This window comes from Carcharhinus amblyrhynchos, chromosome 22 (genome assembly GCF_965287045.1).
Source record: "Carcharhinus amblyrhynchos chromosome 22, sCarAmb.v2.hapA, whole genome shotgun sequence".
Classification (NCBI taxonomy): Eukaryota; Metazoa; Chordata; class Chondrichthyes; order Carcharhiniformes; family Carcharhinidae; genus Carcharhinus; species Carcharhinus amblyrhynchos.
The window spans coordinates 5,927,316-5,940,084 of record NC_137345.1 but is presented as its reverse complement, the minus strand read 5'-3'; the positions used below and the strand labels follow the sequence as shown (position 1 = coordinate 5,940,084).

Below are 12,769 nucleotides of genomic sequence, written 5' to 3'. Positions count from 1 at the left end.
TGATCATACTGACCACAAGCCTTGATCAGCTTTTGTCCATATAAAATGAAACTTGACGTGTGCCTGACATAAAGCATAAACAGCTGTGGAATTCTTTAGCTTTAAATAAGTATTTTTGATGAAATTAGATATTTATTTGGAGTGTGGTTCTGAGTTCAATGAAGAGATTCTTTTTATTACACTCACGTATAAGAATTTTCTTTGCTTTAAAAGAAAGACTTTTGCTTGATGTTTAAAAGAAAATCCCAAGAATTAAATATTTATCTTAAACTTCGTCAGCGGAAAAATGTGGGACTAAATTTTCTAATCCTCTCAGGTTCAGAATGTGCCTGATTGGAAAATCCCACTATCTTCTATCCATTGAAGTCAACTTACACATTTTGTCTGGTCAACCAGCTGCTGCTTCTGAATAAATTAAATTTATGAGCCATGTACCAAAGTCATACATGACCACTGCGACAACTGTGACTGCAGACTCACTGCATTTCTTGTTTAGCCTAGGCTGGAGAAATCCAGGTCAGAATTCTCCAACCTCACCCATGACTGGGATTCTCTGGTTGCACTGCTGTAAACGGAGATTTGGCTGGCAGCAAGACTGGAGAATTCCAACCTTAGTTGACTTTCTCCGCAGTAAATATTTCTTGCTTTGAAATATTAAATTCAACTTTGTGTATTTACTTAATACTTCTGAATACTGGTAAGTTAAGAAATAAGAAAACTGGACATGCTGCAAAAGACTCAGCAGGCCTGGTAGCATCTGTGAAGAGTGAAATGGAGTAAATGTTCAGAGTCTATGGGCGCGGTTTTCTAGCCACGCTCGCCCCAAGTCCAGAAAATCTTGCCCAAAGTCAATTGACCTTTGCATGATCCATGTCCTGCCTGCTACAATTCCTATGTGGGTGGGATGGTAAAATTTCACCCTATCTGACTCTTCTTCCAAAGAAAAGTTGCCGCATTTTTCCAGCATTTCTGTTTTTATTTCAGATTTTCAACACTCCCTAGTATTTTGCATTTATTTTACTGATAAATTTAGTTTCATTTTATTAAATGTTCCACATTAAAGATTAAGCAATTGGATGAAGGGGAAAATCTTTTTATTTAATGAGTTATGATGAGCTGGAATACATTGCCTGAAAGGGTGGTGTCTGCAGATTCAGCACTAACTTTCAAAAATGAAACTAAGTAAATATTGGAAGGAGAAAAACTTAAAGAGCTATGGGGGAAGAGCAGGGAAATGGGATTAATTGGAAAGCTCTATCAAAGGACCGGCACAAGCCCAATGGGTGAATAACTTCCTGCTGTGTTGGGTAATTCTATGATTGTCTTATAATAATGGAGAAAACAAACCAAATTTTTGAACAAATATTTTTATAGGTTATCAATGATAACTGTCTTTGCAATAGTCTCTTCCCTCTCTTATTCTTTGGGATTAAATCACGTGTCCAGCTGGGAGGTAAGACCTGTGACTTTTTCCTAAACTTCCTGCAGTGCTCCTTTGAAAGTGGTCTGTAGGAGTGGAGATGGATCAGCCTTTTAAATTTGCCAGCTTTCCTTTCCTGCTGAGAAATCCCTTTTGCCCCGTTTGTCTTACTGCAAAAAGCAGTGTTATGTAATGTTAAACATACCATGTCATGTAGCGAAATGCTTTAGAATTCAGCAATACCACCTTAATCAGAATTTAACAAGAGAGGCAAGTGTTCTATTTAGGTGGATGAAAATGCTTGCTTGTTAGCTACTCAATCCTCAGCCAATATCAATTGGTGCATCCTATTTGGCTTCACTTCCCTTGAACCAAAGAGGCAAATTTCAATCATTGTTGCTAACTCTACCTGACAACTAAAGAAGCTGCACTGCTGTAGAACTGCTATCATTGCACAGTTACCATTTTCACAAGAATCTTTTAAAATGTAAACACTTATTTTCTTCTTGCACATATCTCTAGACATAAAGCTCAGGATAGATAGCCAATGGCCCTCACAGTTATTTAAATTTCTAACTTTAATAGCCGAGGAATTGAAATAGGAAAAGCTGCAAATACATAGCAGGTCAGTCAGCCTATAGAGAGAAAAAGAAAACAGATTATAATCCTTTCAGATGACTGCCTATCATACTGATTCTGACTCTTGTGCATTTATGGCAGTTTTTGCTTTTATTTCAGAGCTCCAGCACTTGCAGATTTTCATTTTACTCACTGTGCAGGCATTCATATGATGATTGGACACTTGACAGGGGTTACTTGAGATGGCTTGGGACCCATGGAGCTGTACCTAATGAAGAGCAATTGCTTCCAGGAGTGGAGGTAGAGAGGTAAGAAACATAACAGAAAGGAAGATAAAATGTTTATAAAAATAGCCAACTAAATTAAACAATGATAGTTTTAGATATATGAAAGTGAGAATTATATGAAATTAATTTAAGTGCTTCTTATTGGATCCTCTTAGAAGCTACTATATTCCATGGATTACATTTTGGGTTGTGACAAGTTGGTGGAGATAACAGCTCTGAGGTGGACCATTTGGCCCCACTAATTCATGTTCTGCACAAGCCTCCACCCATCCTTCTTTATCTAGCTCAACCTACCTCATCTAAGAAACATTTGCTACCACCAAAGGAGGGATAAAAAGATTTATAACTTTGACCTTTCTTAAGAAAACAAACTCATTTAAATAAATTTACCATTCAGTTTGACTGATTTCTCAGCTCTGCGGGTATCAGAGATGCTCCATGGCCTGTCACACTCATGAAGTATGGAAAGTGCAAGTGTAACTTCAGTCTGTTCCACTGCAGCACATGGTGTTTGCTGAACCTGACAAATAGTGATTTACCAAATCCCTTTCCTGTCTGTAGAAGCTGCTAGTCAGCAATAAATGACTTCCTTTACATTTCAAACACCCAGATGCAAGAGGAGGTAACTGTGGGAAACCAGGCATCACTCTCATCCCATTATCCTCTTCAAAATTAAAATAAAAGCTCATGTATTTTGGTAGGACTGTGTTGCAGAATGATATCCTGACGGTGAGAGTTCTAGATTGTATTGTAACCCCACTGACATCAAGCTAGAGCAGCTAATGAACAGCATTTGAACTCTAAGGTTGTGTCAAAAGCCTCAATACACAACAGCAATAATTGGTATTTAATGGCACAGTCTGATAATGGCTGCATTGCAGAGTTCCAATAGGGGACTCTCCAGGCATTAAAAATTCATCCGTTCGACATTACAACAAAATCATAAAGGTGTTTTAAAGCAAAATATGACATTTTCTTCCCATTTTCTTTGAACACCTTCATTTATTAGCTATGAAATATTAGAGTGAAGAGAAAAAAAGATGATTGGAGCCATGTACATGATGGAACCCCTAGCAATACAACCAATTAGAGTTGGCAGCTCTAATTTCCATTGAAAATGACAAGTTATAGTGCAGATAATAGCAGTTATTGGCAAGACTTCCTTCATTGTTTTGATAACAAGGAACAAGGTATAACTATGATACATCACAATTCTTCATTTTAGGGGGAGTAATCCAACTGAATTTCCTTTCTAGATCAGTGGCACTAGGACATTGCTAGTATAGGAATAATTGTAGTCCTTACAACTTCAATTGTCCCCAGTACTTTTTTTTAAAAAAAGAAAAGGTCATTGGATTTAAGACACTAACAGCTCCCCATTCCCAAATACCAAAGGAAATATCAAGTGAAATTGAACACTCAGTACAATCTGCACTCTTCAGAAAAATATTTGGATACTGCACACTGACATTTTTTTGAAATACATGGATCTGTAAAAAGAGAATAGATGCTAGATCCATTTTGTGTATGATTTGTAGTATTTTGCTTCTGAGTGGAACTGTCAATAAGTAAACCACGTGTTCATGTCTTAAGTTGTGATGACCTATTTCCTAGAGGATGCTAATGCAAAAGAGACATTAATATACACTCCCAACAGGTCAGGACCGAGGTCTTGCTCTCTAGAAGGACAATGTCAAATGCAGTCTATCTCATACCCCTGACGGTTAGTTCATTGCTATGAAGCAAGAGCATCACGTTGGATTCCAAGAGATACAGCTGGCCCCCTTTGTAAGTGGGGGCCCAGTTGAGTATACCATAATCCTTAGCCCATTTTTACACAGATGTTTCCCGTTCAGAGCCATGTTCTTCCTTCTTTTTCTTAGAATTGCAAAAGCCATGGAGTCCACAGAAGCAAGCAAAAGTGAACTGGGGCATCACCTATGAGAGTCAGTGCATGGCATCAAATAACCGTTGATCTGAAAAATAAATAAAAGTGTTTTCAGGATTTGAGAGAAACTGAGGGAAATGTTAAGAGCAGGATTACTAATGAAATTCTATAGATAATGGCCGGAATTTTACCGCCACGCCAAGCCCAGAATCGGAGTGGGCGAGGTTCACAGAACAGAAGTCTCCATTGGCCTTGGGTGGAATTTTACAAGCCTCACCTGAGCGAGGCCATAAAATAACAGCCAACAACTCTGGTTTTTCTGGATCATTATATGAGATCCGAGCAATTGCCAAAAAGGCCGCCCTCTCTCCCTTTGCAATTCGATATCACATTCTCTGCAAAACACAGTTCTGATTCAACAGGTCCTGAGTTGACAGTAACATTTTCCTTTTGGGGAATGGAAACAGATGTCAGAACTGTGTCAGAGGGTGGGGGTGGGGGTGGGGTTAGATTTTCCATTGACCCATCCAACCCCATCCCCACCCTCTGAGTAGGACAGGGTCTGGAAACAGTTCTGACATCTGTTTCCATTCCCCAAAAGGAAAATGTTACTGTCAAAAGGAAATCTGTCACTGGGGATGCCCCCTTAATTGGCTTAGAGACAGCTTTGGCAGCCAATTAGTGGCCATGGCAACTTGAATGGAGGTGTGACTATGCAAGCGTGGGCCTGATTTAAGCAGCCCATGGCAGCCTTTACTGTGGCTATGATTTAATTGCATTGCCTGCTGTTGGAAAGTTGTCCTTGGAGATGCAAAATCCTGGACTCCAAGCAGGGCTGCCCCTCGCTGCCTGAAGGCTTATCAACCATTCTGGCTAGTTGGAAATGTAAGCTGTGAGGAGGACACAAAGAGACTCAGCCAGGTTAACTGAGTGGAAAACACAATGATGGATGAAATAGAATGTGGGGAAGTGTGAGGTTATTCACTTTGGTGGAAACAATAGAAAAACAGAATATTTTTCAAAGGTGTGAAACAAGAACATAATAGGAGCAGTGTGCCTATTTAAGCTTGGTCGCCATTCAGTATGATCATGTTGATGTTCAGTGTACTTACATATGGTTCACAAACATTTAGTATGCAGGTTAATGAAGGCAAATGACATGCTAGCTTTAATTGCAAAGAGATTAGAGCACAAAAATAAAGAAGTCTCACCACAGTTGTTGAGAGATTTGGCAAAACCACACTCAGAATAGTGCATGCTGTTTTAGTCTCCATATTTAAGGAAGGATATGCTTGCATTGGAGGTGGTAAAAGCAGAGCACGGTTTCTGAATAAGGGACCAACCATTGAGGACTGTGATGAGGAGAAATTTCTTTATTTAAGGGGGTTGTGAATCTTTTGAATTCTCAACCTCAGAGGGTTAAGGTTATTCCATCATTGAATACATTTAAGGTTGAGATGGGCAGAACTTTAGAATCTCAGGGAATCGAGGGATATGAGGAATGCATGGAATATGGAGTTGAAGCCAAAAATCAGGCATGATCATATTGAATGGTGATCAGGCACACTGCTCCTATTTCTTATGTTCTTGTCTAACTGTGTGTCAATGGCTAAGTCCCCTTCTGTGTCATTCATCCTTTCATGCAGCCTACCGAGTTTCCCGGACTGGCCATGACTAGCTCCCAGCTACATGTTTGCCTTCGTGCATCTGGTTTGCCCCAGGAAGCCTGTGTGTCGTATATTTACCCTCAACATCTGAGCGTGCCCTTCACTGAGCTCTCAAAAGCTCTTTAACAATATTTATTGTGGTTAATGGATTGGACACAATCTCAGCATCATCACTCCCATAGCACTGGCCAAACGTGCTGGAATTGGAAATGGAATTGTGAATGTGGCAGTGGTATTTTTGTCTGCCTCCGCTCCCTACATGCCCAGTGGGACCTAAGAATTCAGCCTGATCTATTTGCACAATGTCCAGCCTCAAAATTAATTACTTAAAAGTGATGAAAAAGTAGCAAATTTTTATCTGAGTAAATTAAAGTGTCCTGAATGAATTTCAGCTTGCTCAATTTTTTCAATCTACAGCACAAAGAAGTTTTATTTGGTTTTAATTAATTTTATTTCACTTAAGACAAATGAGCTGAAGTATTTCTGGTCAGCATCCTCATTAATTTACCAAAGCAAGCTCAGCTGTGTTGGTTTTGAGTCTCGTGTCATCGTAGTTATATACTGGATTAGCAACCCGGATATAAGTGAGACCAACTCCAACTCATGCTCCCTGAGATCTGACTTTCCTTTGCAAGCGTGGGGCAACGCAAAATGAGCCAAATGATCCATTAGCTGTAAATCACTGTCAAGCAATTACAGAATTACAATCAATGAGGGAAGCATTGAAGACGTTCACCCAAAGAAGCTGCTTTATGAATGATCCTGTAGATGGTGTATGGCAGCTTGATGGTTATGGTAGCCTAATTGCTGTAATATTATCATGGAAAATTGTGAAACTGAATTGGATATTAGCAGTAGAGCATATGAATGATCACATACCTATTGGAGTGTAAATAAAAATTAGCTGGCTCATTAATGTGGTTTATAATTGACTGAAATATATAGGTTTACATGCATTTTCACACATAAAATGTAAATGTTGCAAGCATCTTTCTTCATACAGCTGTTTACACAAGTTAATATAATTTTAGCGATGGAAATAAGGAATATTAATTAACTTTAATGTAAGTAAACTGATTGTGATGCATCAGGTGGCAGTCACATCTTTAGCCATTTAAGGCCAGGCTCTGCAACTTCTACCAAATCCCTTCACCTCTCCACTTGTCTATCTTCTTTTGAGAGCTCTTTGACCTAAGATTTTGTCCATCTGTCCTAAAACCTCCTCCTTCTTCCAGTTTTTGATTACACATGTTTAGCTATGTTAAAGAAAATATATAAAAGACAAAAATATACTTGCATTTCTATAGTGCTTGACACTTCATACAGGGTGGTCTTACCAAAAATATTCTAAGTGCCTAACAAGCGTGAGAATGGGAGAGAATCACGCCTATTTTTTCAGTGAGCTTTCAGAACAATCCTGTGGCACTTAGTGCAAAAAAAGAGGCAAAGTATGATTCTCACCAGTAGGAGGAGTGGACAGAATCTATTAACAGAAAGCTGGCTGCTCACACTAGTGAGTGCTATCGTGCATGTGCAGATCTTCAGTATTCTGTGTAATAGAACACTGAAGATCTGTCAGTCCCTCCACACCTTTGGATATCGAAGCAAAGCTGGTCACACTGGAAATCCAGGGCCGGTAAAATTGTGAGAGGCAAGAAACAGGGCGCAAACCCAATTTTTTACCTCTCACGGATCTTACCAGCTCGCCATGCCAATCGCCCAGTGTGACAAGCCGGTAAGAAAGCCCCTATAATGTCAAAACAGTGATAGCCAATTTGCATGCAGCATGTTTCCCACAAACAACAATGTTAACATAACTGGGTGGGCCTTCTCAGTACTTACCAGCCCCCATGGCAACCATCTGCTTCTAGGGTTGAAGGGCCTGACTCAATCTGCCACCTTGATTCCCCAGGGTGCAAATTGGGTTTAACGGGGCTGTTTAAATCAAGAGTTGGGAGATTTCTTGACTCAAACTGTCTGCGTTCGTAGAGAAAATCCACTCCTGAGAGTAGCCCTCTCCTCCCCAATATAAGTGTATTAGGGAAAGAAAGATATAATTGCACTTCAAAAGACCAACTCAGTCGCAACTTTCTCTAAGAAATAAATATTGTTGAGATCTACTGCACACATTTCTTGTCAGCACCGGACACAACTCCTACCTAGCCTGCAAACACAGGACCTGTACATGACTGATTCTGAGATCAGTTCAGTCCTGCAATAATGACGTTCGCATCCTCTCCTTCAGAAAATAAGAGTTTGACAGTGTCACATCCGTAAATACCACCCAATCATTTCAGGTTCATTACGGTTTTTTGTATCTGAGACCTTTACAAATACCTTTGACCTGTTATAAATGAAAAATAATGTGCATGCTAATAGATGGCTGGAATAGATCCTTGAGAGAATTCTGGGGTAATTTCTCAAGCCTCAGTCATTCATAGTAACTCTAAACAACACACATGAATGAATTAATGATTTAAATAATGGATTAGAATTTAAAATGTGCAGCCTGACTGATGCAAGAGGAATACATTCAATGTATAATCAACTTCAAGAGCATAAGTTTGACAACAGGATGATTTTCTGAATACGTCTTATTCTCTTTTCTTTTACTTCATCGTTTCTGCACTTCTCTCCCCACATTTATTCTAAACTTTCTGTTGCTTCCGGTTCTTCACAAACCCCTGAATTCAGTTCAGGATCAGCTACAAGGCAGACTGGGATTAACTTTTTTTTAAAATACAGGTTGCACAGACAGAACCATTTCAGAAGTCTGTGGTGGGCTACATGATGGGAAGCCCTGTTACAACTAACTCTAGCAGCTCTGGGTTACAGAGAGAAAGGCTATGGCCAGGGTCCCCAGTGTTGTTCACCACAGAAATCTTCTTGCGGGTGCTTGCTGAATTTTTTTTTATTCATTCACGGGACATGGGCATTGCTAGCTGGCCAACATTTATTGCCAACCCTATTTGCCCGAGGGCAGTTGAAAGTCAACCACATTGCTGTGGCTCTGGAGTCACATGTAGGCGAGACCAGGTGAGACAGCAGATTTTCTTTCCTAAAAGACATTAATGAATCAGATGTGTTTTTCTGACAATTGACAATGGTTTCATGGTCATCAGTAGATTCTTAATTCCAGCTACTACTTATTGAATTCAAATCCCACTATTTGATATGATGGGATTCAAACCTGGGTCCCCAGAACATTAGGTGAGTTTGTAGATTAATAATCTCGTGATTATACCACTAGATCATCACCTTTCCTGAGAAGAGGATTAAAACAGGATCAGATTTAGCTTTGATATCTCTAACTGAATAACATATACCTACTGTACAGCAACAACATGCTTTTGCATGCATTATTATGAAGGATTATTCCATTTTAACAGAATGAAAAGGACCGGGTGTTAGAGAAATTCCAAATAATCAAGGATTTAAGACACTGATAAAACAACTAGCACTGAGTGAAATGATTCCAGATCAGATTTACAGACTAACAGGGGTACTGTCTACATAAACACACATATAATCACAGTAAGAGATTTAAAGAAGTAAGAGATTTGAACAAGTATTTCGGATTTAAACATGTATTTTGGACTTTAAAGGGCATTTTTAAATTAATCTGTATACTTTAGCCAAAAACAAGTTGCTCCAGAGCATGATGGGATGATGACTGAGTGAGAAGAACCATATTCTTTGGAACAATGAAAGCACAGAGTATATATATTCTTATCAGCATAAGTTACGGACAGTATTGGTTCATAAAGCCATAGTATGAATAGAACTGTTCAATTTGTCCTGATAAGACAGTGCTCCTCAGACATGTGAATATCAACTGTCTGACTCGACCGTTGACATAGTTGAGAGTTGGTGAAAACAGTACCTTTGAACTCTATAGCTAGGCATCAGGGGTTGCTTAGCAACAGGGGAAGAAGCATTTGGATTCTAAAGCCAATGAAATGGTGTCAGAAGGTAGAATGTAATTGTCTAAGACAATTGTTAACAAAGATTGATCTGTACTAATGATGACTGGTTTGTAACTAATGAGAAAGTGGGAAAAGCGAACTTGAAAATGTATAATTGTCCTATCTGATTATTGTAACTTCAGAGTGGTATCGGGATGCTCAGGGCCTTGTGAGATGTTGGACTGCCCAATGCTCTCCCAGTGATTGTCGGTCAAATTAAGATCCAACTTTAACCAGGATACTGACTTTGCGAGTCTTTATCTTAGCTGTAGTTCTTGGCAACATCTAATCTCTGAAAAAACCCTGCAACACCAGGATACTTAAATTTAAACTTTAAAATTTTATGAAGGTAGGAGTAGATGTTAGGCAGTTCTTTTCCTGGAGAGTAGTAAGTTTCTGCCCTTCTGTATCACCTTCAAAAGTGGACTTGACTGGAGCAAAAATTGCATCATTAGGTGTACTGGTAACTTTCTTTGTAGATAATACTCAGTTCACATGATCTCCTTAACAGTGTTTTGATCACGTGACAGGGCTGGAAAGCTATATTTCAGAGTACTTTTTCCCTTATCGCCTTGGGATTTTTCTTGGATTTGCTTCCACTCTTAGAAGATGATTTGGCTGTGGTATGAAGTATGAGGAGCCTGTTAAAATCTTGTGTGTCAGCTTTCATGGTGTATGGGCTAGGCTTGAGAGACTGAATGGTGTTTTCCTGTCCACTGACTTCATATCTTCATCCACTTGTCTGGGTGAGTGCTGCTCCAACATCACCCAAGAGGCCCAACACTATCCAGCCAGCTTGATTGATACTCCATCCACCTTAAACATTCACTTCCTCTACCACCGATGCACACCGACAGCAGTGCATACCATCTACAAGATGCACTGTAGAAACTCACCAAAGTTCCTTGGGCAGCATCTTCCAAACCCATGACCTCCACTAACTAGATGGACAAGGGCAGCAGGTGCATGGGAGCACCACCACATGGAAGTTCCCCTCCAAGTCACTCACCATCCTGACTTGGAAATACATCACCGTTCCTTCACAGTCACTGGATCAAAATCCTGGATTCCCTCCCTAACAGCACATTGGGTGTACCTACACCACATGGACCAAAGTGGCTCTAGAAGGTGACCAACCACCAGCTTCTAAGGGGCAATTAGGGATGGAAAACCAATGCTGGCAAAGCCAGCGAATCCCGCATCCAGTGGAAAAAAAAAAGAAAAAAATCTACATCTACACATATCTACATAGAAATTATATATATAGATATGTGTATGTATTTTTTTTCATTTATTTTGTGCGCATACATATATACACATATATATGTATGTGTGTATATACGCGCACACATCTAGATACATAAATACATGGAAATGTTGAGCCAGTTCACGAACAGTGGACACTAAACAAGGAAAAAAATAATTTAGGGAGTGGAAACATTGCTAAATAGAAAGATCTTAAGGAGACTTTTTGATGTTGAGGGTGATGTAATGAGGCAAAATGGGTTTGAAAGAGGGCAGGCACATCAAAGTTCTAGCTACAAAAGGGATGTTTTTTTTGGAGAGATGGGAAGACATGGAAAGGGGGTCTGCTGGGACAGACATTAATCCAATATCAAAAGGAATGGGGGTGGGTGCAGGCTAGAACATATGGCTGGAAAAGGCTTCTCAAACAAATTTGGATGAGAACTGGGATTCCAAAATGAGTTTGAGGATCTTGGAATTGACTCAGTGAAGTACAGAGAGTCAATGTATCATGGTAAGAACGGAGATCATGGGAGTGTGAGAGGTTTACATTGCATAGGAAATTCCTCGGTGAATTCTGGAGCTTTGTGTCCCCTTATCCAGACTCTGACTGAGGACAAGCTTGATTTCATCCTGCTAGCCCCTATGAGAAATCTATGCTTGAGCTGGTAAAAATGGGGATGAGGATTTTGATAAGGGTGGTGGTGGGTTGAATGGAGTTTGAGTGATTGAAGGTGGATGAATGAAGATGAAGAATGAACCATGATCACTGGGAACTTTGACTTCTGAATGCTGTCATCTGGCTGTAGACCAGTGAGGAGGAACTTCTTCACTCAAAGGGTGGTGAATCTTTGAGGCTGCCTCGCTAAATATTTTTAAGACGCGGGTTGATGGGTTTTTGATAGGAGAGGGGATTAAGGGTTATGGGGAGAGGGTGGGAAAGTGGAACTGAGCAGTGACAGATCAGCCATGATCTTATTGAATGGCGGGGCAGGCTCGAAGGGCTGGATGGCCTACTCCTGCTCCTATTTCTTATGTTCTATGAGCCTAAAATCAGTACTGGGGAAATTACTGGAGCCTATTATCAAAGATTTCATAACTCAGAATTTAGAATACAAATAAGAGGTAATAGCGTGGTCAGGTAGAAATGATGGGCCAGTGGTGGCACGGTGGTACAGTGGTTAGCACTGCTGTCTCATAGCACCAGGGATCTGTACTCGATTCCCAGCTTGGGTCACTGTCTGTGAGGTGTTTGCACATTCTCCCCATGTCTCTGTGGGTTTCCTCCAGGTGCTCCGGTTTCCTCCCACAGTTCAAACAATGTGCTGGTTAGGTGCATTGGCCATGCTAAATTCTCCCTTAGTGTATTCGAATAGACACTGGAGTGTGGCAACTGGGGAATTTTCACAGTAACTTCTTTGCAGCATTAATGTAAATTTACAGTAGCTACCCTCCAATCTGTAGGAACTTTTCCAGAGTCCAAGGAATTTTGGAAAATAACTCAATGGATCTACTAGTTCCAGGGCCACTTCTTTATGTACTCTGGGATGAAGATTATCAGGCCCTGGAGATTTATCCACCTTCAATCCCATCAATTTCCCCAAAACCATTTCTCTACAAATACAGATTTCCTTCAGCTCCTCACTAAAATATATTTCTCTCAGCACTCCTGGCACATTATTCATGTCTTCCTTTGTGAAGACTGAAGCAAAGTACAA

At 40.1% G+C, this 12,769-nt stretch overlaps 1 protein-coding gene across 1 annotated transcript in view; it reads right to left on the bottom strand.

Annotated features, from left to right (window-relative positions):
* Window positions 1–1,431: 1,431 nt before the first annotated feature.
* Window positions 1,432–12,769, bottom strand: part of blacat1 (BLACAT1 overlapping LEMD1 locus) — a 125,353-nt gene continuing 114,015 nt past the window's right edge. The window contains exon 2 of the mRNA XM_080209982.1: window positions 1,432–4,262. Coding sequence (XP_080066108.1) covers window positions 4,120–4,221 — 102 coding nt within the window. The 5' untranslated portion in view covers window positions 4,222–4,262 and the 3' untranslated portion in view covers window positions 1,432–4,119. The remainder of the gene's footprint in view (window positions 4,263–12,769) is intronic.